Here is a 24,630-nt window from a genome sequence, read left to right on the forward strand (position 1 = left end):
GATGATACAATCCTTCTCTTGACAAGTCGAGATTAAATCCCTTTAGCTCTTCAAACTCTGGACTTCAACTAAACTTAAATAAATGTGAGCTGTTTTCCCTGAAGATTATCAACTAAAATACTTGTATGGTGATAACAAAGAAGAATGCTTGGAACGAATGACAAATGTAAGTTGATTCTAAATAGACAGACAGCTCAGTTTTTGTTAGGATATTAGAGTCTCTTCAAATTTGTCTTTGCGGCCTATTTTCTTTCTGCATCGACCAAGGTCATTAAGGATGTTATTAAATTAAATTGTAATTTTATTAGGAGGAATAAAAATCACTATATGTGAAAAGATTGCCTGGTTAACCCTGAGAACATGTGTGGTAGGTGGAAGAAAAGGAATATACTTTGAAATTATGAATGGTATTTTGAAACTCATATGGTTACAATTTTATGTAAATAATCTTTTAATTTAATTTTCATATATACCCAGTTTGGTGTTTAAAGAGACAGGAGGACTTCTCATAGTGGGTTTGAGCTGAGGAGATTGCCAGTGAAATAGTATTTTCATAAACAGGTTCTGCTTTACTTTACCTTTTTGTAATGTAAACCGTTAAAGGATTTTTATGAAAGAAGAGGCATCTTGTTATATTGAGGTATTACAATGAGATAATGCGTAATGAGTATCTCAATACAATGGGATTTTTTTTACCACAGTGACAGAAACGGGCTTCCATAGAAATTTGTCCTTTTTTGCTTTCTAGTAAAAAATTTCCTTAGCGTTTGCAAAAAGCATACTATGGCGGCCATTCTCTCTTTATTTTCTGTAGGTTTTGCATTGTTACCAATTATTCTTCGGTTTTTATTTTGAAAGGTAGTAGGAAGTGGCCCAATGTGGGAGTGTCACTGAGTGCCGCACTCAGAGGTTTCTGCCTATTCGGCTTTATTCTAAGGCGAAGAAAATACCGTTATCGCAGCTGAACTGAAGTCTGCGAGTCATGCCGACCTTTCGCTCTGCGTGGACTCTGTGTGTCCTGGCGCTCCTGCTGCCGCTCGGAGGTGAGAACCCGCGGTCACATCTGAATGCAGCTGCGGCGTCGGCCCTCTTTGTGCCGTAGCAGGTTGGTGAGGTTGGCCGCACGAGGTACAGTGATGCGCCTCAGAAACGCACGAGGTTGAAAAGCTCCGCTTGCTATCATCCATTTGATTGTTTTCATTTTTTCAGCAAACCCTAATAGACCCGAGACTTGTAGGATATTTAATTTATTATAACAACTTGGTATTAAACCTTCGGTTTATGCAAATAAAGAGAAGGCTGCTGACAGAGCAGAATAGCAGTCAGTGCAGACCCTCACCATCCTCATCCTCTTTATCCACCCTGAGGAAGATAAAGTAGGGATGTCCGACCTTTTACAGACCAATTGCTTCTATTTTTTCTCACCAGTCGGCTGAGAACTGACAAAAAAATATAAAATTATATATATATATCATTTTAAATGAAACTATTGACTTGACTTTGTATATGCGATTACACATCAGTTATAGCAGACATATTAAAGTGATAGCCTTTTGACACTGGGAGGATTGCTAGTTTTCTCACCAGCAGGAGCTGGTTGCAGGTGTCAATCAGTTATTGGTCGATCTGAAATTTGGTTTAATGATCTAAATGTGAGAGAATGCAGACTAATAGGAAGAACCAATTAGGCCCCCTCAGTTCATCTTCTGAAGTTGGGACATTTTTTCCTACAACGACACTCCAGACCTCTTACCAGATGTTGGACTGGATTTCTATTACAATGTCATTTGTGAACGTTAGCTCCTCGTTTTCAACAGCAGAGCTTTCCAGACTGAAAAAGGTTGTCAGTTTGGAGAAGATCTTGTCAACATTAATAGTTGCACTAAATGGGAAACGCAAATAGTTAGCAACAGGTTTGATGGAGGAAAAGTCAGCAAAACGCCCCTCACAAACTCAGTGCTCAAGGCAAGAGGCCAGAGAGCATCAAACTCCATTTTCCTTTATATTGGACAATCAATTTAATTTTACATAGTTGTTGCAGTAGGAGTATAGTTTGTTAAATACTTCATGAAATATTTTGTCCTATTTGGTGACCGATGTTTGTTGTGAATATTGTGACGTATATTCACAAAATGCGCAGTGTGCTACAACAAAGGTAAGATAATGCAGAACAGATGAACAGCAACTCAAACCTCTTGTATCTTTTTACTCTCAGTCGGTTTTACTCCAAAGCCATTCAGACCGTGAAACAGAGTGAAAGACTCAAAGCTATTGTAATCTAGTCAACGCGTTGACTTGATTGAAGGGGATTCCCTTTAGCAGACCACTACTCCCTGTAGTTGTAGCATCCCCTCAAATGAAGGATGACCTCCCCTGAGCAGAGTTGTGTTCAGTGTGAACAGTCATCTGGGACAACATAGACAGACGTGTAATTTCTGTTTTTCTCTTTCGTGTCCTCTGTACTAAAGTCCTGTCTCAGTTCGACTTCAATCTGGCTGATGCTTTGGATGATGAGAGCGTTAAGCCATGTAAGTAGACTCTTGACCATGTTTATTTATTTTTATGAATTGGTAAAGTAAGACTTGCTTTATGTTGGCATTATCTTTGTTTGCTTTTCACAGTAAAGTAGTTCTATTTTGCGCAGGCTTTGCCCTTTAAGGCTGCCCCTAGTGGGTTACCCACTTTGTGTGCAGTGCAGAACTGAAAACCTAGTACTGGCCCATCTGTTATGTGGGCCTACTGGCCCACATAACAGATGGTTATGTGCTACAACTACACCTGCTACACCCACATATCAGGTGTAAGTGTAGCACCATGTGCACCATGTGCTACACTTACACCTGTTATGTGGCACCACCTGTTATGTCCATCTGAGTCTGTCCAAATTATGGTGAAACTGGACAATCGGCTCCCAGTTTTCTTCAGCAAATCAAAACATCTGATCATAAGAACAAGAATGAATAATGAGCAAGACGTCTACAATCTCCCTCTGCTTGACCTGCCAGACCAGCATGACCTATGACCTTCATGCCATTTGTGCAAGTTGCCTTGTTCCAGACCATGCCATGATTTGGAGAATGCTCCTAACAATCAGGATGGGAGGCTTGCTGCCCTGGAGCCCTCAGTTAACTCATTAGTTGTTTTACTGGACACGTTACCCAAGAAGACTTGGAAGATCGCTTGATATTAAATAATAAACAGCTGGTGGGTGTATCGGAGGGATTAGAAGAGTTTATCTGTACTGCTTCAGTATTTGCTTAGCCTTGATGCTAACCAATCCTCGACCGGACCCATCGTACATTGCAGGTCAAGCCAACAGAGGGGGGCCCCAGAGCCCGTTGGTTGCCTGTGTCAACCTGTTTCAAGTACGGAAAGAGATTCTATCAAAGGCTGATCGCTCAGCCGCAGATGGTCCAAAAACTTGCCTCTTTTTATTTAATAATCTTGACAGTGAGATAGAGCAATCTAAACCTTTTTCTATATTTAAAAGAAATTAGAAAGTTGCTATGATGATAAGGCGTTGACTGGCTGTTTTGTGTATTTATTTTTTGGGTGTATTTTTTTGTGTATAAATATGAAATATGTTTGTGATAGTACCATGAGTTGAATAGCTAATTTTATTTTTATGTAACTAGGGGGCAGCAATTATAAATTCATGCTTCCTTTTTTATGATTTCTTTTAGATATTACATTAACTATTCATTTTTAGTATGGAGTTAATGAAATAAAATAAGAAAATGGATTAAATGAAAGTGAAGAAGGAGCCAAGTCTGGTCTTTTCTTCCAACTCCATGGATCACTCCTCCTGATGGAGGATTGGTCTGCTGCTAATCCGAGGCCCAGGCCCTGCTTTGTTAACTTTGATTTGATTGCACAGCATTTTGCTTGGGCACAACAGCACAATCAGTATACAACATTTAATTTACTGCTCCTGAGAGACTTTTCAATTAAATTCAAATTCAAAAATACTTTACTGTGATCTCAAACGGAGATTTCTGGATAGATGGTGGATATACTGTAGTTCCAATTGTGGTCTTTTTATTTGACTTTTGTAATTTTGTTGATACAAGCCAGTTAGCCTTCATGTTACTCTGTGCAGGTTAAACATCTGCTTCAGCTTAATCTCTAACAACACAGCCACAGTCTGCATAAAGCCTGTCCTCTCATCCTAACAGCAGCTACTGTTAGACCAAAGCCAGAAGCACCAACTCGAGGAATAGAACAAGGTAAGAAATGTGTTGCATGACTTTTGTTTGACTCTCTTAAATGTGTCATTTAAAGTCACTTTAAAGTCAAATATCCACTTTGGGATGGAGTATGGTCTTCCCGGAAATATTTTTTTTACTTGATTTAAAATAAAATGTGAGCCAGGTGTGTAGAAGATGAATCATTGTGCTGAAGATGTTCTGTTTCGTCAAGATGTTTCACGTTCAAAAGGTTATTTCAGTTCTGAAAATGATTGGAAGCAACAAGCTTATAATATAATAAGTTGTATTCAGAACAATCACACTGGAGTGAAAAATGAGGCAATTTGATCACCGCACACTAAAAGTGTTGGTCATTACTTCAAATTGAGGATTCCCTGGGCTTCTGTTAAGGCAGCTGGGATTTCAGGAACATACAGTTGAGTTTATAGAACCTAGAAGATTTTTTTTTTTGCCATTTTCTTGAGAGTATACATGATAACACAAAAACTGTTTTTCACTTATTGTTAGTGGTCGGAGGAACAAAACTGACCTAATGTTTCCTTATAGATGCATTTAATCCTAAAAAAGAATTAAATGGTTAATTCTTTGGTAATATATGACATTCATATTCTCTTAACAAATGACTATTCCACCAGGGTATGTAAATTTATGAACTATAAATAATTCAGTCCTCTAAAGAAGAAAATAACTGTAGGAACATTTTCATCTCATATGTGTTTATAGCATCTGAGATGAGGATAATAGTCTGGTGTATATTTAAACTCAACAATAATCCCATTCAGAGATTGATTCCATAAAATATCCAAACACAAGCTCATTCGTAGGGTGCATGCAGTCTGAATGTTTAGACTTCTACACTGGAGAAACTAAAGAGCAGCTACATGAATGTGTGGAACATTTTGGACAGGTGAATCTGAAAAAGCCAACTGTGTTGAAAATGAAAAATCAATATGAAATATAGAAGAGGGCTTGAGATTTCATCTTTCTAACTCATACTCCAGATATATGATCAAAACAATTCACATGGCATCATTTAAGTACATATTTGGATTGTCAAGCAAACATCGAGTTGAATGGATCTAGTGACTCATCGTCCCATTAGTGATGTTAATGGTCCCATTAGTTTGATTGTTCTGACTACCACATATAAATAAGTTCCTTACTCCCAACCCTGTCAAGAACTGAAGGACTGCTTTAGACGTGAGGTCTTGAAGAAACAAAAGTAGCCCAGTTGCCTTCAACTGAAGTACTTAGGACTGTCACAGCCTGGATGATGACAGAATCTAAACCAACATGTTGGAGAAGTCCCTGGACATGGACACAAAGTGCAGGCGGACTGGTAAACCTGGAGTGAAAGTCAAAGTCTGCTGAAGTTGAAGACAAATATCCTCCATCATTTACCAGTTACTGTGTCAGTGATTTGTTTTGTTTTTTTCTTACTAGCTACAGTAAGAACTACAACCACCAAAGTCCCAGTAAAGGTCAGGCCAAAGCTCCCTACAAGTACTGAAGTATCAAGGAAGACGAAACCCAAGTCAAGTGAGTTAAACAACTTTACCAGGTTTGTTGCTTCTGCTTTAGATCTAGAAAGAACTTTTTAGAAATTATTATTATTATTATTATTATTATTATTATTATTACTATTAGATGAAGAGCTTTCAGATATAAATACAAGTGTTCGAGTAGATAAAAAAATATTCTGAGTCTTGGTTTCCTGTTGGTGATATAATCTAAAAACAGACGGTGTTTATAATTGTTCTTTTCATCTTTACAGATGGACAAGATTTTGATCTGGCAGATGCTTTGGATGAAAACCAGAAGCCAGGAGGTAGAATTTATAAATGATTATTGATGATTATAAATGATTTTTAAACCCAAGTGATTTGACAAAGATCCACAAAAAGAGAAGAGACAAAAAAACACGGCAATCAGTAATGTATTAAACAATTTTTAATTTCTATTTCAGTTCTGTCTGCATGATGTCAGCTTGTAGTGAACAGTACTTTGCAAATTTATAGTTACTGTAATATCCCTGTATGTATATACCATGTAGAACAGCTTGAAATGCAGTGAGTGTTAGTAATTAATTATTTAAGTACCATGCATTTAAGATATCAATGTTTGTATATTTGATGACACTTGCAGCATCAAATATGGCTGACATTTGACCTTTGTGAAATTGAACAGATTTATTCAGGGAAAGCACAGATCATATACAAAATTGTGAAGATTAGGCTAAACTTTTCGGGGCAAATTTGATCAGTAGGTGGCGCAATTATGAAGGTCAACGTGTTTTGGGTTTTGACTCCCAAACTGTAAGTCCCACAAAATGCTTGTGTTAGCAAAATCCTTGAATCAGTTTAATCACGGACTCAGCACCAGTCTGACTCCTGTCACCAACAGAAACACCAGGGGCCTCATGTGGAGAGAATGCCTTCACCATATTTTACACACAAGTCGGCATGTATAAAAATGAACATGGCGTAAATTTACACAAACTTTTTACCTGCTGTGAAAACGTGCGACAGCCATGAAAACTTTGAGGACAGTTGCAAACTACAAAACTCACAAAAATCCACTAAAATCTGCGGAGGAGCCCCGTTCCTGTAGGAACCAACTCAAATGATGGTGTACTGTCCCTTTAAGGGACATCTCCTCTGAGCTCAGGGTGTTTGGAAACAGGGTTAGGAGCTGGCAGCCACTGTCCCCTGCAGGTCACAGCGGAACAGTTGATGCAGTGAATCATCAGATTTATTGCCTCTAAGCAGCGCGGTGAGTCTTTACCTTCAGCGTTGTTTTTTTCTCAGGAGGATTTTCTGACAGTGATCTGGAAGGTGTGAGCAACGATAACTCCTACAAACCCGACAAAGGAAAAGGTCCGATTTTATTCCCTTTACTGAAAATCAGTCTAAAGTTAATAGTTGTGTTTTTTTAAAGAAAAAATCTGATTCTATTTGACCTCTGTTTCCTCAGGAGGCTATAAAAAAGGAGACGCCAGCCAGAGTTCCCATGATGAAAGCAGTGGTGAGGTTTTATTGTCTGATGTTTTTGTCCTACAAATGGATGGCTTGCAGAGCTTCATCCTTTTTCTGCCTGTGTATGCGGCTGTGTTCACAGAGGTCACTGCAGAGGTCGGCACCATTGCAGGAATTGTCAGTGCCGTCGGCATGGCGCTGGTGGGGGCCATCACCAGCTACATAAGCTACCAGAAGAAGAAATTGTGCTTCAGTATACAACGTAAGGTTCCTCACTAAAGTCACCTTAAGCTGTGAGCACGTTGGAATCGCAAGTTACTGCGTCATAAACTTAAGCCTCTGTGTGGAGAATGTGATTTTCAGGCCTGAAAAAAAGTGGTGAACTTATATTTTAGTTGTGTAAAAAATGTAACTGACCTGAGTATAATTTGATTTCATCTATCTTTCAAAAGAAAAAAAAATCAATGAAGTAGAAACTGTAAATTCCTAAAAACAAAAAACTGCTCTGTCAGCTTTTACTAATTTAAAATTTGAAACTAATTAGGTTACTAATTGCTTAACAATTTTAAAAAGAAATTCTACCAAGAAGACAAATGAATTAAGTAAACATTTTGTATGGATTGCTTGGATTCAAATAGCATTCAAATTAGGACTGGGTGAAAAACGTATCACGATATGAGAGTTTCATATCACTAGATATCGATAATTATTGAGGGGTTTTTGTCTTAAATATCTGAAATACTGCCAAGCTATCATGACCTTTCCTCTTTTATCTAAAGTTTTCACACCAACCTGTTGGTTTTTATTTGTAGGCAGTTATGACAAGGTAACAAATGTGTTTCTAAGAATCTCTCTTTTTACAGAGAGCATGAATGTTGACATTAATAAGGCTGAAATCCCAGAGGGAGTGGTGGCAACCGAACCTCAAGGTACTTCATCTACCTCATTTCCAATGCTTGTTATTATCATTCATAATCATTCATAATCATTCATACACACACCAGAAGTGTTGATGTCTTCATCCCTGAAGAGTTGATGTCATCAAAGTTTGTGGAGACTACTAAGGATTGCTCCACTTTCAAACCACTTTATTGTTTTATGTGGTTTTTTTTTTTGTCTTTTATGAATTTATGTTTTCTGTATGACTGAAAATTTTTTCAATTTACTTTTCTTTCTGCAGCACAACAGACGCTTTTGGAACAACCAAAGTCTGGACCACCTTGTGATGAGAATGCAGTTTAGGAACCAGTCAGTCACTGAGTCAGTCAGACATTTCAGCTGTCCTTTCATCCACATATAGTGTACTAATATATAAACATAGCAAATTCCATGTTTGTACCATTATAGGCTTTGTAAGGCATGGCGCTTATCTAAGCTATAAACTGTTTACACTGCTGAGCATTTCATGTTGTTAGACGTAGAACCACTTGAATTCAGATCAGCATCTCCCATTTGTGTTTGAATTCCATTTAGTGTTATATAATGAAGTTTGCATTAGAAAAATGCACATCTTTGAATGGAGTCTGTAGGAAGTGAGTCTGTAGTTTGTCTCAGTGCTGACCAGTGAATGACCAGCAGGTTCTGTAGTTTCTTCAGAGCTCAGATCAGCGCCATGTCTTCGCTGAGTAGAGAAACATTTGTTTTAGAATTTTTGATGGTTGAAATGATTTCCTCCTGTTAATCTCACATTCTGACACGTGTAAGTAAAACTGCAAAACGACTTTATTTAAATTACTTTTATTTATTTCTCTTGCAAGTTTAGAAATTTGTACCTGACTAGTGTTTTTACTAACGTGTGACAGATCTACTGGCATGGCTGCAAGGGGCAGTAGTTGGTAGCAATGTTGCCTTGCAGCAAGAGAAGGTCCTTGTTTCGAATCCTGGCCTAAACTCAATTTACAATTATATAAAAATATTATGACACGCTGTAAAATCATCTCTTCTAATCTGAAAATGTGGAGCAGAAGAAATTATGAAAAGGTTTTACAAAGGCTTAGATATGAGTTTACTCTTTAATCTTTTTCATTCTTATTTACACTGAAATCTTAAATGACTTCACACACACACACACTGTTGTCTTTTAGATTCAGACATTTTTTTCTTCTGACTGTAGTTATGTGAATATTATGAAATGTCAGCACTACCACAGTCCCAGACCAGATGGGATGAGACCTTTTCTTTATAAGACACAATATGACCATCACTCCTGGTCATATGATGACCTCTGTTCGCTCCACACGCCTGGATTCAAGTCAACACACACACAACTCATTTCTAATTCTGGAAATGTCTTTTAGTGACCTTCACTTACTGCTTTGACCAATTGTTACTCAAAAAAAAAAAAAGAAAAATCACTCGTGATGCCTCTTCAGTGCCTGTTCTAGACATGAATGCTTCTTTCTGCAAATCAAATGATTTGAAACGTATCACTTCTCTGAATGTCAACAAAATTATGTCCAGGTCAGAAATGTGAAAAGCTGCTGCTTGAGTTAGAGACTTTAACCGTAGTTGGATCTGTTTGTGTGCTTTGTACTTCTGCTGTTATAATGCTGTATCTAACTGAGACTGTTCCTTTGTACTCTCTGCTGCATGTTTTTCTCTATGTGTGTTTTAAAATGTTAGCCATTGTAACAAAAAAGACATCCTTTGTCGGTTGTAGGGTTTTGACATAATGTGGACTTTACCAGGTTTTTAATTATTCAAGGTAATCCAAGGGGAACCAAGCCAAATGTTCTAAATTAAGAAATGAATATCTCAGTACTAAAACCCTAGAATTTAAAGGAAATGTACTTTTTTTTACTATGACTTTTTCACAATATTGAACTCTGCTTAAGATGTGCCAGTTAACTGATTTTACTTGAATTATTACTATATGTACTCCAGTTGTCTCCAACATAAACTAGTAAAATAAAGAATTAATAAAGAGACTCAGCTTCCACTGTGATCTCTAAAGGGAATAGAAGAAAATATTGAAATGTCGAACGTGTGTGTGGCTTAAATATGGAAATTGCTTTTATGTGGAACTTAAAAACATGTCCATAATCTAGCAGTTCATCAATTTTTAGATCATATCTCAGATTTTGTTTATGCGATTCAGTGGTAAATACTGATATGATCATTATAGAGGTGGACTTTTAACGTTTATGTCAACACTTGCGGTGACAGCGTATGTAGACTTTAATGCTAAATACTAGATTTAATTGGCTTTACTCAAAGGACTCAGTCCTACATAATTATGGCCGTATTTTAGAGCTTGTGCTGACATATGACATTAAGTATGAAGAAATAATGGTACTTCCCTATTACCCTGTGCTGTCTGCTCATTTTTAATTACCTTTGAGTTTATTTTAACTGGGTATTCCAACCCTGAGAGAAAATGTTATGGTGTCTTTATCAGACAATGATGTTAAAAACCTGAACAGAAGAAAGTTTTTAAAAAGAAGCTGAAGAGTTTCCTTTTGGGAAGCAATTTACCTACAAGCAAAATTATTATGCATTTTACAAATTCATCAACACTTTTGTATAAATTATAATTAATATTTTTGTATGCTAAATCTGTCATTTGTCAAATATTTGAATTCTATTGTAATGAGTGTTTTAACGATGGACCCCAGTAGTAAAGGATATTCTGTAAACTATTCTGTACTTTTATCACAAATTTTCTGCACCGTGTAATCTTATGTTGCAGCGAAGCAGGTTGTTGTGATAAATCTACCAAGTAGGTCACACTAAACGGCCGATCTGAGCACCACAGTTTAAATCAACAATACCCAGAAAATGTTACATAATCTTTGGTCTAAAATGTGAGCCTGGTAAAACCCGGACTCTTGTCTTGCGCTACTTGCTGCGTTCCGAGGCTCTGGGCTCTCACATGCCTGTCAAGTCTCTCGTTTAGGCCAGGAAACCGTTTTTTTTTTTTTTTTTACCCCCTTCCTCGCCGTGCGCCCGGATTGTTATTTTCCTGCAAACACCCCGTATTGTGCCGCCTGCTTTCACGTTAGTTCCGTCGCTGGAATAAAATCCTTTCTGATATTTGACTTTACACATTTTATTTGAGGAAAAAAAAAGAAAAGATTTTCTTCGACTGAAAACATTGTTGTCCCTATTATTTGGTCAAAACTTTGGATAGGACACTTCGGTGTCTCAAACAGCAGAGTGAAGTGAGGTTCCTGTGTAAGGGCTCGGGTGTTCCGGTGCTGGGTGTGTGTTCAGCTCCTCCACCCTCCTCTGCAGCTCTGCTCTGAGGAACAGCAAGTCCTTCAGCGTCTGATGCACTGGCACCTGGGAAACATCACAGAGAGAAAAACTTAAACTACCAAATACAGGGGAGAGAATCAGAATAATAACAAAATGTATGTAATTAACGTGCTTAAAGCCAGATGGATTTATTTTAAATATAATTTTTAAAGCCGCTGCATGAATACTTTCTGCTAATCTGCTAAAGTAAAGCAAACAGCCGCGCTTACCTGTGGCCTCATGCGTGGGTTCCAGCGGGCGTAGTAGCTGGTCCACAGCTCCAAGTGTCTGGAGGAAAGCAGCGGATACAGAACGCAGTTCTCATAGACCAGGTAGAACGGGTTGGTGAATTCACTGGGCTGGCTGGAGGACGACATCAGGGTCACAGCAGGTCAAACGTTTGGTTATTAGCTACCTGCAGTCAGACGGACAGATTTTCACCTGTTGATGTAGGACCACAGGGACACTGTCTTGGTTTGAACCTCCTGGATAAGAAATGAGAACAATTTCAGAAAAAAAAAGTCTCATAATGAAATCGTATTTTTGGTCAATAAGAATAAAATCTACAGATTAAAGCAAAGGAAAAAAATCAATATGTTGACATGTATGACACAATTACAAGAGTGTGGTGTTACAGAAATATTTAGTGTATGTTACACACCTTGGCTGACTTCTCCTGCTCACTGTTGCAGAGGAAGGTGCCAAAGAGGCAGCTGTAGAGATGATCCAGGACGGTGATGAGGAACAGCTCATTAAATTCAAAGGCCGAAGGAAACTGGGAAAAAAATGAGAGGAGAATGATTGAATGATAGTGTCACATGCCGGTGGATACGCATTTCATATTTACAGTCTCAAGCTCTGAAGCCGAACACAAAACGCTCTCACCTGTCGGGTCATCTGCCAAACACAGTCCATAAACTGGACAAACAGAGGTGAGCGCTCTGTGTTGGTATGGCTCTTATCACCGTGTCCAATGCGCTGTGTGGAACAGGAAGACATCCAGCAGTGAGTACACACACACACACACACACACACACACACACACACACACACACACACACACACACACACACACACGCACACACACACACACGCACACACACACACGCAGATACGCAGTAGAAACATTTCATGAAGCTAAACAAATCTTACAGAAGCAAATCTGTGTCCGAAGCTGATCCACTCCTTTTCCAGCAGAACCTGAAGAAACCAAAAAAATGTCAAACTAAATATAAAGGACTTAAATGTGCAATACACTGTTAACTGCGGTTTGTTGTAAACGTAGTGCGTTTTGAATGTTATCTTCTGTTGTAAAACTGCTCAAGTCACGTAAAATATGACATAAAAAGAAATTTAACACCCTGAAATTGGGCCTCTGTCGCTTTAAAAAAACTCCTCCTCTTTCTGAAACTCCGCCTTCAGGACGTCATCACAACATGGCTCCTCTATTAAACCCTTTAACAATGTTTTCACCATCGTTTCACTGAGAAGTGGCTCCTGTAATGAGCTCAGCAGATGTACAGCTCCACCAGGTTTTTGCTAGTTGCTGCTGACTAGTCTGAATAGAATAGAATAGAATTACTTTATTCATCCCAGCAGGGAAATTATTTCACAGTTACAGCATAGAGACAAGACACACGACAACCACCACTGAGTAGCAATTGTAGACAAAATTAAAAGCTCAGAGGAGGAGCTGCGCCTCGAAGGTGGAGCTAGGTCTACCCAGGCATTTTGCACAGCTGAACGGTTGCCATGGAGATTACAGAATTTCTCAAACATGAATGACAGAATCAGAGCAACACTCCAGATATGTCTTTGACGAGGTAATGGCATTATAAAATAATGCAAAGCCTAAATTTGTCCATTTTACATGACACTGCCCCTTTAAAACCGTATTAATGACTTAAAGTGAGTCACCTGGAATCCTCGGAGCGTCCGGTAGTAGCTGTCCAGCATCAGCATTGAGAGGGAAGTGAGCTGGGCCGTTCTGTCCCAGCCGTCACTGCAGTGGACCACTACGGACGTTTTCCCAGATTCCAGCTTGTCGGCTATTTTCACAGCTCCTGATAGTAACAGCTGCACACAACAGGGACAAATACAGGACTTATAATATCCTGTTTATACAATACAGGAACATATTGCATAAAACAAAAGGTTCTGTTGTTTTGTTTAGACTGTAGCACATTTGTATTTGTGGATATTTATAAGAGACTTACTCGTAGATAGTCCAGCCAGTGAGTCTGGTCGATGGCAGAATGCCAGCGGGCCTCATCAATAGTTGGATAAATCACGTCCCTCATCTTCCTGAGAGACTCCCGGATCACATGGATATTCGGAATTTCCAGGAAAATAAGCTCAATGTTGGGATAGAAATTTTCATTTTCATATCCTCCGTCTTTTGCCTTCAGGTTGTTCGGGTGAACAGATGGAGAAAATCAAAAAGGAGACAGAAAAAATGAACAATTTTGTATTTACATGGACTAAATAAAGACACGTCCATTTTGAAATCAAACCTAAATGTTCCTGTTTTAGGTCATTTAGGATCATCAAAACTGTCTATGACAGAATATTAATTGAGATCTTTTATGGATTGTTTACTTTCTTTAATAGAGGAGATATATTTACATTTTCTGAATATTTTGGAAGTCTTGGTGTTTTAAAAGGTTTTAATGGGTATACCGTTAAATAACTCAAATTATATCAATCAATACATTGAAATCTTGGACGGTTTTAGTAAAATTTGTGCATTTAAACTTAAGACTTGGAAAAAAGAAGCAAAAAAACTTTTAATTATCTTGAAATCTAGCAAATACAAATGTTTTTGATTATCATAACTGATCTAATACAGGAAACGTTTGCATTGATTTATTATCAGACATAAATCAGGTTACCAGGTGTTTTTTTTCATTCACCATAGGATTGTGCAAATTGAAATGACAAAAATACATTTGATTAATGGAAACATGATGATTTATTTAAAAAAAAAAAACAACTCGCGTTTTTCACCAAAAGGTTTTTGTGCTGGGATGAGGCTGTTTTTCTGCCACAGTCGATGTATTTCACAGAACTGCACTTTTTTTTTTGCATCACATGATCAACAGCAGGTTGTTGCTACTGGCCAAAACCACAAAGAAGACGACAGGAAGTGGCCTTCTTTGTGGTTTTGTGGTTTCCCTAAAACGCAGCATACAAGTAGGCGGGGCTTGTTGCTCCGATGCCTGAATAAAACGCCGACGTCTCCTCTGATTGGCTGACAGACGATGAGCTCTAACACCACGGCTAAATTATGGATATATCATGTAAATGTTTACATCCGTCACTCCCATCATTTTTAATAACTTAAAGCAGGAACAAACTTATTCACATGTGATTTTTAGTGTCATTTCTCATTAAATAGAAACACAGCAGTAGTGAAATTGTGTTTGGTTTTTTTTTTAACAGAATATAGACAAAGATTTGTGCACATTTGAAATGAAAACACAGCTGGTGAGAAAAAATAGCTTTGTCCTTTTATACAGTGTATATTATCTGATTGCAGATCAAACAAAAATATTTAAAGAACACACATCTGTGTTAGTGTGTGTGTGTGTGTTGCACCTTGCTGGACAGGGCTTCACTGGTCTGTCGAGAATCGAAGACGGTGAGCTTGTGGGACTGCGCGTTGGCGTCCATGACGATCTGGAGGAAGCGCTCGTCCTCTTTGCAGCGGCTGTCCAGAGGGCCGACCAGCGGCTGGCTGCAGCGCACCACAGCGGCCTGAGACTCCGGGTGGATCCAGGACAAGACCTGCAGGAACCAGACAGGAAGTCTCAGACGTGACCTGAACTGTTCCTCGCTGTGCTGCTCTTTTCTATGACTCTCAAAGCCCATCTGTCTAAGATTGCTGACTCTTCGTTTCCTCGCTGTTTGTAACGTGTTGTTGTTTTTCCTTACACTGATTGATCTATAGATGTATACAGTGTCTTTGAAAGGCTCTACATCAGCTCGTCTGGTTGTTGTATATCTGCTCCGTCTCCAGTCGGCCTTGGCGGAGCTCAACACAAAGTTAGCCTGTTTTTCTTTTCTTTTCCAAATGTCTTTTTATTGATTATTGGCAATATAATGAAAAATATGGTACAAAGTATAGTCAAAGTCAGTTTTGTACATGAATATAACTGACTGTTACTTTACAAACAGTCATGATTATTGCTCTATTTCAACAAAATGTGTATTTTCATTTTAGGTTTAGATTCAACCCCGTAAACTTTTGTTTTTAAGATTCTGGTTGGATGTGAAAGATGATTGGCTTTAATCCATGTGATTTTGGGAAGAACTCTGTCCTAATGGAGGGAAACACAACAGAAATTGCCGAATGTGTCTGTGAAAATGACTGACCGGCAGGCGGCGCTTGGCTCTGAATGACGCCACGCGTTCTGTGTCTTCTTCTGTCATGTTGTTGGGGAGAACCAGGATGGAGGGGTAGGTGTCACACAGCTCATAATGGAGGTTCAGCTTACTGATGCACCAGCTCTCATTTGGTAGACCCTGGTGCAGCATGTTCAGACACAAAGATAAGAGAGTGAAAGATGCATAATCTTCATCTTTAAAGGAGATGGGACAAAAAATAAATCCACAAGCTGTTAAAATCTAAACTTTCATTAGATTAAGACAAGCAGAGTTCGCCAACAGATCAAGAAGAAATGGGAAAGCTTAGAACCTTTGTGCTGTGGTTGAGCTTGTTGATTTCTCAACAGTGGTACACAGTTTTTATTATTTGTTTATCAGGAAATCAGATGAGTGAGAACCTTCATTTTTTAGTATGTCAGGGAGCGCACAACACGATAAGATATAATTGTGAAGTCCTGCAGGGTGTGTGGGAGTTTGCCCAACTCGTCTACATGAACTTTGTTGACTTGGAAAAGGCGATGGATTGTGTTTGGGGAACCGGGCCCTTTGATACGGACTGTTGGGTCCCTGTGTGACCAGGCTCTCAGCTCGGTCCGCACTGCCGGCAGAAAGTCTGGCTCACTTCTGGTGAGCGCTGGACTCTGCCAAGGCTGCCCTTTGTCACCGACTCTGTTCATAGCTTCTATGGACAATTTCTAGGAGCAGCCAAGGTGTTGAGGGGATTCTATTTTGGTGGCCTTACGATCACATGTCTGCTTTTTGTAGGTGATGTGGTCCTACTGGCTTCATCAGGTCTTCCCTGGAGCGGCTCGCAGCCAGGATGAGGATCAGTGCCTCTTCCATGGCCGTCCAGGTCTGTTGGCGTTGACGGCTTCACTGGTACTTTCTTTATTTATTTCTCAGGATGTACCAAACTGTACACACTATTGTAGGAATTCCTTGGATGTTTGTTTTCTGTTTTCGTAGCTTAAGGGCGGCTTGTTTCATCTGCAGGGAGAGCTCCTTTGACCGGATGTTTTCTTCTCAGAGAAACCTTCACTCAAACGCGAGCAACAAACCTGAAATCACCTCCAGGGTGAAACAGGATGGCACGTTAAGGAGATGGAACTCCCGCACACATCAGCTAATGTTCATGTGGATGGAAACTGAAAGTCTGGACTTTATGTCCATGGGACGTCCATTGCATGAATATAACTTGAATAGCTCTCAGTAAACAAGTGAAATTAATTACATTTGTGTCAATATCCAAATACAGAAGGACCTAACTGTATTCAGAGAACTTCCCCTGACATCCTGCTGCTGTAGAGCAGCGAGGAAAAGCTGCTGTAAGGACTATTTTCTCAAGGTAAACACAAATTCTGATTTAGTATTTTTTGGCACTCAAATGTTACAGATTACAGTTTGGAGTAAAGCATGTCCAGCACCGCAGACGAGCCACTGCTAAGGTTTTTCCTTTTTCACTTTTAGACCAATGTGTTTATTCATTTGAAATCCAAATATCTGAGACAGAAACGCGTCCAATCAGCTTGTTCACGTCGTTTCTGCCAGTTCAAGACTCAACTAGTTCTTTTCTCACTGTAACATACAGTAGTTAGAACGTGAACCCATACATGTCTCCATCTGTTACACCTCTGTTGTTTTCGCTAGAAAGTTCGACCGTGTGAGAAACTTGATTTGGGTTTATACTGATAGTTTGCCAAGGGAACCAAACTAAAGAAGTGATTCACACCAACAGAGATGTTTTGGTGTGAGCAGCTGGGAGCTGGTTGTGGTTACCTGTCGGTTGTACTCTGCTGTGGGATCGTAGACCTTCCATCCGTCCACAGGAAACTGTTCCTTGTACTTGAAGGCGAAAAACGGCTGAGGAAGAAAGTGACAACGTTCAGTCTGTTGGACACAAAGTTCCGAAACTCAAAAAAAAAAGGCGCAACGGCAAGAATACGTCTGTTTTCGTCATCGCCTTCGATAAAGACAAAAAAGGGTTCAGATATATATAAAAACAAAAATAAATAAAATAATTAAAAAAAAAACAACACAGAAATTACAAACGTAAGTTACAAATTTACACAAACGCCTGTGGTTCCGCATTCTGGATTTAAATCTGCCTGAGCTTCATGCAGCAGTAACATCATGATGTTATTCCTAGAATTATAATCTCCACATAAATCTGTACATAAAGTTACATAATATCACATAAAATGACTGACATCCACCAGTTCATCTCAGCATCCTCACTCCATCATTACACGCCACTCTGAGTTTCTGCATACTGCTTTGCTTGTACTAGGAGTTTGTTTTCATATTAATAATGTGTTTTAATATTCTTATATTCGGTGTGAGAATCATTTTGTTGGGAGCAGCTGTCGGCGTTCAGCGAGAGGTAAAAGGTGTTGTGATCATTTCTAATTGCTGCATGCTGAACTTTTGGTCATTTGATCTTTAAATAGTTTTAATAACCAGTAAGCTAACAGCCTGGTCTTTGTTACCTAGCAACGCCCAGGTTACCATTGTAATCATTTATTAACTGGACTAACCAGACTGCAGCACAGAGGGAAAGCATGTTTGGACAAAACGTCTTCAATGTCTGGCTGGTTCTCTTCTGGTTTGTAGGTAAACCTGGCGCTCCTTGTGTCCTGGACAATGAGAGAAAAAGGAAACGGTCAAATTGAAAGATTTAAATAATAATAAAAAATAAAAAAACTAAGGATGCTCGATATTATCGTCATGGTATTGGCATCGGCCGATATTAGCTGTAAAATTTAATATCGCCCATTCTGTCAAGAAGACGGTGAGATTTTTTGACAGAATGTCATATAAAAACAAAACTGGATTGTTTTTATATGACAAACCAGTGACAGTGATGCACAACGTCAAATTTGCACAGTTCGAGTGTTGTCAGTGTCTTAGAGAGCAAATGTCATGAATAAATTAGACATTAAACATAATGCAAGTTGAAAGTGTTGCATCATTTTCAGCCTCATTTTTAGCATTTGCATTTTTAGCATTTGCATTTAGTAGCAGGTTAAATTGACAAAAATAATGCAGCATTTTAATTCCACAGTAGAGAAATCCATAAAGTTTCAGTAGGCATAGGAAGAAAATATTTGTATTGGTATGAATTTTACTATATCAGCATATCAGATTTCGACCAAAAATCCAATATTGTGCATCCCTAAAAAAAACTGTGTGGACGAGATTTGGAGGTCGGGTTCTTAGAGGAGAGTAGAGCATAAAAGGTTTTACCTTACAAACCAACTCGATTCCCTTGGTGTCATCTCCTTGGTTAGGAACAGTAATGCTCTCCAATCTGCTTATAGCTCCCAAGTTAACATCAAGAATAAAAGAGTCCTTAAAGACAACAGGCTGACATTAGCTCACTGCAGAGACACCGAGGAGAATCCTGGAATGTTTAACACAGAACATTGTAGGAAATAAAAAGGAAGAGAAGGAACACCTTGATCGAACTGGTAAAGTAGATCTTGTAGTCAGTGATGGTCAGAGTACCAGTGATAAGACCACTGAATGGACAGATATACATAACATCTTTAACTGAATACGATTACATCCACAAACACACACAAACACGACAACAAGAGAGAGAAGACAGAGAAAAGGCTGTTAACTGGTTAATGGCAGAGTGAGAAGAAAACCTGGATATGATGAGACTGTGACAAATATGATGCCGGAAGTGAAACGCATGAAAAAGGAGAACAGTACCTGTGATCTGAACAGTTTCTCCTGGCAGAAGAGGCACTTGGTTGTGTGAAAGTTTGACAAGAGCGCCGAATCCCAGAGCTGGACGGTTCTGAAGAGAGCAGAGAGTACGATCACACACCAGTCTACAACCAAAATATCTGTTTTAGGGTCATGTTGATGTGCTGAACCCAAAACTCCCATTGGTTTTGCTCAATCAGGTCAACTTTCTGAACTATGGAGCAACATGAGCATCAAAATGCAGGACTTGTTCTGACATCTGGAGAATCTGATCAATGAGTGATGAGCAGGAGGAGAGATTCCATCAGGACAGAACAGAGACGGAGAATTTTACACAATGAAGACGTCATGTTCAGTTCACATGTACCTACATTTATCAGTGTTTATTATTCAATTTATAGAAATCCAAGTTTGTAACATTTAATTAATGAAAAAAAAAAATTCTCCTGAAACGTTTTTTGGATGAGAAATATTAACAGAAATGAACTGATGATGTCGCAAAAACGTCATCAGTTTAGTCAGAAGATTGAATTTCTCTAAAGCAAATTAGAATAAAAACCTGACCTGACTGAGAAACATGGATGTCACTTTTGGATTCAGTGTTGCAACTGAATCTGTGCAACACTGTTTTAGTTGAAAAAACATAGACAACTTCCAAAAATGTTTTATTAGTAACGCTATGTATGAAATATGATTAACCAGGTGAAGGAAATGCACTGTAAACATGTGAGACAAATATAAATATTACCCAGGAACTCAGCCTTTTGGACACCTGCAGATAAAACAGAGCAGAACACATTCATTCATTCATTCAGATGGAAATGAACTCAAGCAACAATGCAGCGAATAAGATTCACTTTCTGAATTTTGTTGCTTCTTGAAAAAATGGCAGCAGAAATGCACAGTATGAAAATGAACAAAGGTACAAAAACAGAAAAACATGAGACAGGAAGTGATGACTGTATTCAGACAGACAGACAGACAGACAGACAGACAGACAGAGCTGTGAGGGTTGAGTTCAGATCTACACATTTGGAAGTGCAGGTGTACATGGAGTTCATAGTTGGAAGAATAATCCAACAGCTATAATAAAAGGCAAATTTATCACAAAGACTATTAATAGTAACCAGTGTTTAGACATGACTACACATGGCTGACTGCAGCTCAGAGGGTAGAATCTCTTGTAATCAGAAGTTTGTAGATTCAGTTCAAACTTCCTCCCGTCACTTTTCCCCGTAGAGCTTTTAGTGGGAATATAAGGTTCAACGTTTAGGTCAGGGAAGAAATCAGGGATATATTGGTATGGTTTAGAGTTCGGCTAAGATCAATGAAAATTGATCGATTTTTATTCCCCAATTGGCTGCAAAACTTCACACAACCTTCACTGACACAGACGCTCCGACTCACAGAGGTTCAGCAGCAGGTTGTATCAGACGCCCAACTCTGTTGGACGATTATTTTCAGGCCTTATTCTGGGTAACTTATTATTCCATGTGGACTGGTTGAACTGATCAATATGTTTGAATGGGATGTTCAGTTACTTGCTGGTGGCAAGTAACTGAATTTTGGGGGACAGTTTATTTTATTTTCACCCATCCAGAGTCACAGAGCAGCAGAGACACCCAGATCCTCCAGGTATCTAAACAGAGCTCCATTCCATAATAATAATAATAATAATAATAATAATCGTTATCATTATTTTACCATCTAAAAAAGTTTAGATCCACAATCTCTCTTTCAACATGCAAACACCACTTCCATTTCCATTTATCATTTACATCCGTGTAGTGACATATACTTATTTAGTTTTAAACCATCAAACATAAAATAATATGTCGAGCTAATAAAAATATGACCGACAATGAAAATCGACATAATTGTCCTCTTCACAACCTTTCAAATGATCTCCTAAGTCGACTTTTCCCCAAAGAGACAGAAACAGAGGGAACCATTGAATGACTTCAGATTCCTGTGTATCCAGTAACAGTTTCAAATGAACTTGAACTGAGTTAGACTATATGTAGAAAATGCAATACAATATCTTCAGTACCTTTCAGAGGCTGGATAATGTTCCTGTTTGGGCCAAACGACCGGAGCAGTTAGGACTCTATTAAATGGTTTTACTCTAACTGGTGCAATGAAAACATTGGACATATTTTTCTGATCTGTCAGAAATAGCTCAACGTTTTCCAATAATGTTGCCCTGATATCCAAAATGTGACTACAGATTGTCTAGTTTATTCTTAGAATCAGCCTCGAGTTTGTCGGTTTTAGATGGTGTGTGATAGTTACCCTGGTATCCCTGTTCAGAACATCTGGTGGCGCTGTTCTTGGGATCTGACTGGATAAGGTGGCTGCGATTAGCTGCTTACACCACTCCACATGAGAACCTGCAGAACTGAAGGAATGACGGGAAAAGCAGCTCAGGAAAACTTGTTCTTAGTTTGTTCCTATTTCGGTTCCCATTCAAACCGTAAACGTTTCAAAGTTAACTTACAGTGCCTTAAAAAGATCAATATCATCGGTTAAACTCTGAAAACAATTTCAGAAGCAACTGTAGACCAAAGAACTGAGAACACCAAGAAGGTCTATAAATAGGCGACAGATGACGCTTCATCCATTTATAAAAGTATGTAAAAACAGACATATGGATTCAAAAACAATTACAAGGGTTTCTACGTCACAGACCAAACATCAAAGATGCTGAATCTAATGTTAAGTCAACAGCAGTAGTCATAATGTTACTCAGTTCTGTTTTAATCATCTGAAAATCACAACTACAGCTCCGTTAGTCTAACCTGGTAGAAACCAGGCCCTTGTTCTACACGGAGGGCCTGGGCTGTCATTGATAAAACGACAGGCAGACGACAATTCTAAAACCTAGCCGAAAACCGATGTCGTCACTACTTCTCCTGGTCGCTGATTGGCCCGGTAGAAATTCTACCGGAGGGAATCAAAGTGAACGGGAGAAAGTCCGGACTGTTTGTCTGGCGGAATATACAGGAAGGCAGCGATCAGGCTGCAGTCCTGTCCTTCAAAATGATGTTCGTTTCATTTGAAAATTATTTTATTTATAACCTTTTTATCACTTGTTTAAAGCCATGGAAGACATTCGAACCCAATAACTTTTTATTACAACTCCATTATGTACTCTTTGTTTATTAACAAATGCGATAACTTTTATCATAACTTACTTTAATCGTTGTTTTTAACTCAGACGGGAACGAAAATATCGAGAGCAAAAAAAAAACAACAACAAATTGGCGAACGGGTGAAACATCCAAGCAGCCAAACTGATGTAACTTTACTGAACCGGGTCGGATCAGTAAAGCTGGGTCTAAACCTGCTGACCTGTCCGCTGCATCGGAGCTGGGTGGACTGGAGGTCGGAACACTCCAGGCGCTAGGGATCGCTCTGGCTCCATCCTTTTTCTCCATTTCGCCCAAGAGTTCAGTCAGATGAGATCCGGGCAGCTTTCGGCACCGAAGCTGCGCTCGACTCGGTTCCGTTTCCCTCCGGGTCGCTGCTTCGGTTTCGGCTCTGCGGTTTCCTCTCTCTGCAGCGTCTCTTCCTCTCTGCAGCTCCGCCTCCTTCATGCGGCGCATCGGTTGATCTGCGTGATGATCTCCGTATTCAGCAACCGGAAGCGACAGGCCAGGCTGAGCTCAGCCTCAGCCTCTTCACAGCGGCAGGACGTTTCATGGAAGATGTCATCAGAAAACAAAGCCTCTGCAGAAGCTGGACAGAGAACCTGCTCTGTGGTCAGTCAAGTAGAAGGAAATTATTTGCTGTATTTTGTTTGATAGTGATCCCCCCCAACCAGCTAAAACGCCATTTTGAAATGTCTTTGAAATACACATTTTATACTAAATTTTACTATACACTTGCTAGAGGTCGCACTCTACCAAATTTCTTCTACTGTTACTGTAAATATCCACACGGAGTCATTTTGGAGGCCTCATGTGATTCAGCTTCTCTATTTTCTCACATTTATCTTTAATGTCCTTCTAAATAATGACATAATTCAAAGGTTGCTAAAAATTGAAGAGGCATTTAGAGTTTCAGGGAATAAATCAGGGAATAAATCTTTAACTCACCATTTGACTTCCAACTTTTATTTCCTCCATCAGTCAGTAGAACCTCTGAAGGACTCGTTTCAGTGGACTCGTTTCAGTGGACTCGTTTCAGTGGACTTGTTTCAGTGGACTCGTTTCTCTGAAGACATTTTTAGCTGACGGTCTCATTTATCTTTAAATGTTAATCTGCCCAGCACACATTTCTTCAGAAACTATCAGTAAGCATTTTCCTGGCCCTCCCACCATCTTTGCCACCACACTATAACGGAAATCAAACCTTTTTCCAAAACGACACAATTTCAAAAATGTATTATTTCCTGCTTTCTAACTTCTTGGTAACATCCGATTACTCTGGTACCGTTTGGTCCAATAAACTTAATATAAAAATAATTGATGTGCAATTACCTGCCACTCTGTCCTTCTGGTCCGGTCATATTCTATACATCTACAATATTACAAACATCTATTTATTATCTCCAGGATCTATGAACCCAAAATTAACTGAAAAACAATATAAAAGATAATCAATCATAATAATAATTGGACAAAATGGATGAAGACAAAGCTTCAAACTAAGGTGAACTAATCAAATTGTATTGAATAGTTTGAGCAGGGAGAAAATTGCACAACATATTTCTTTGACTGGTAGGAAAACTGAAAGTCAATGTCGTCATAAATGAACATAATAAATATGTAACTCCTCTCCACCAGGAGTTAGGAAAGCATGGAGGTATTAATTAGTGGTGAAAATGAGGATTTCAATGTTACTGATCACCAAGGTTAGCACAGTTAACTAACAAAATAAAAACTGGAATTGAGAAAACATTAACTGTAATAAATAAAAAAGATAATTAATGGGGGGAAAGTATAACTAAATGGAACTACATCATGTGTTTATAAAAATAAAACGTGCTGAAATGACATCTTTTGTTTTTGTGTTCATGAATCCATGTGAAATTGATTCAGCAGCTGAAAGAAACTAAAACGGAGAAAGAAATGGTGCATCTGTCCAAATGAGACACAGCGGCAATCAAT

General features: G+C 38.9%; 2 protein-coding genes across 5 annotated transcripts; one reads left to right on the forward strand and one right to left on the reverse strand.

Moving 5' to 3' along the window:
- Window positions 1-852: 852 nt before the first annotated feature.
- Window positions 853-10,110, forward strand: cd99l2 (CD99 molecule like 2). 2 transcript variants are annotated; one of them, XM_005800043.2, is made up of 10 exons: window positions 853-1,043; window positions 2,469-2,528; window positions 4,176-4,226; window positions 5,652-5,747; window positions 5,983-6,036; window positions 7,016-7,084; window positions 7,182-7,232; window positions 7,326-7,445; window positions 8,047-8,112; window positions 8,364-10,110. In XM_005800043.2, exons 1-10 carry the CDS (start codon window positions 983-985, stop codon window positions 8,423-8,425), a joined length of 690 nt encoding a protein of 229 aa, XP_005800100.1. In that variant the 5' UTR covers window positions 853-982; the 3' UTR covers window positions 8,426-10,110. The 2 variants fall into 2 exon arrangements, with proteins under 2 accessions (XP_005800100.1, XP_014324620.1); XM_014469134.2 differs by having other exon boundaries at window positions 4,179-4,226.
- On the reverse strand, window positions 9,096-24,573 carry LOC102235299 (myotubularin-related protein 2-like). 3 transcript variants are annotated; one of them, XM_005800085.3, is made up of 18 exons: window positions 22,871-24,573; window positions 21,812-21,917; window positions 20,268-20,291; window positions 19,523-19,610; window positions 19,260-19,354; window positions 19,049-19,153; window positions 18,340-18,438; window positions 17,582-17,665; window positions 15,794-15,943; window positions 15,017-15,205; window positions 13,636-13,821; window positions 13,337-13,495; window positions 12,572-12,619; window positions 12,305-12,397; window positions 12,081-12,194; window positions 11,861-11,904; window positions 11,650-11,782; window positions 9,096-11,464 (listed from the first exon to the last, which is right to left on the reverse strand). In XM_005800085.3, the coding sequence occupies exons 1-18, from the start codon at window positions 23,122-23,124 to the stop codon at window positions 11,327-11,329; spliced, it is 2,109 nt and encodes a 702-aa protein (XP_005800142.3). In that variant the 5' UTR covers window positions 23,125-24,573; the 3' UTR covers window positions 9,096-11,326. The 3 variants fall into 3 exon arrangements, with proteins under 3 accessions (XP_005800142.3, XP_023202871.1, XP_023202872.1); XM_023347103.1 differs by lacking the exon at window positions 20,268-20,291; XM_023347104.1 differs by lacking the exons at window positions 9,096-11,464; window positions 11,861-11,904 and having other exon boundaries at window positions 11,750-11,834.
- Window positions 24,574-24,630: the final 57 nt, after the last annotated feature.

The sequence above is a fragment of the Xiphophorus maculatus genome, chromosome 14 (genome assembly GCF_002775205.1).
Source record: "Xiphophorus maculatus strain JP 163 A chromosome 14, X_maculatus-5.0-male, whole genome shotgun sequence".
Classification (NCBI taxonomy): domain Eukaryota; kingdom Metazoa; phylum Chordata; class Actinopteri; order Cyprinodontiformes; family Poeciliidae; genus Xiphophorus; species Xiphophorus maculatus.

Excerpts from the sequence above, each read along its gene's own strand:
- cd99l2 (XM_005800043.2), top strand. The coding sequence starts at position 983 with ATGCCGACCTTTCGCTCTGCGTGGACTCTGTGTGTCCTGGCGCTCCTG. Across the intron at positions 2,529-4,175 it reads TGATGAGAGCGTTAAGCCAT|CAGCTACTGTTAGACCAAAG; the intron begins GTAAGTAGACTC and ends TCATCCTAACAG. Across the intron at positions 7,233-7,325 it reads TTCCCATGATGAAAGCAGTG|AGGTCACTGCAGAGGTCGGC; the intron begins GTGAGGTTTTAT and ends CTGTGTTCACAG.
- LOC102235299 (XM_005800085.3), bottom strand. The coding sequence starts at position 23,124 with ATGCGCCGCATGAAGGAGGCGGAGCTGCAGAGAGGAAGAGACGCTGCA. Across the intron at positions 20,292-21,811 it reads TTCTGAACAGGGATACCAGG|GTGTCCAAAAGGCTGAGTTC; the intron begins GTAACTATCACA and ends TTTTATCTGCAG. Across the intron at positions 11,465-11,649 it reads ACCCACGCATGAGGCCACAG|GTGCCAGTGCATCAGACGCT; the intron begins GTAAGCGCGGCT and ends GATGTTTCCCAG.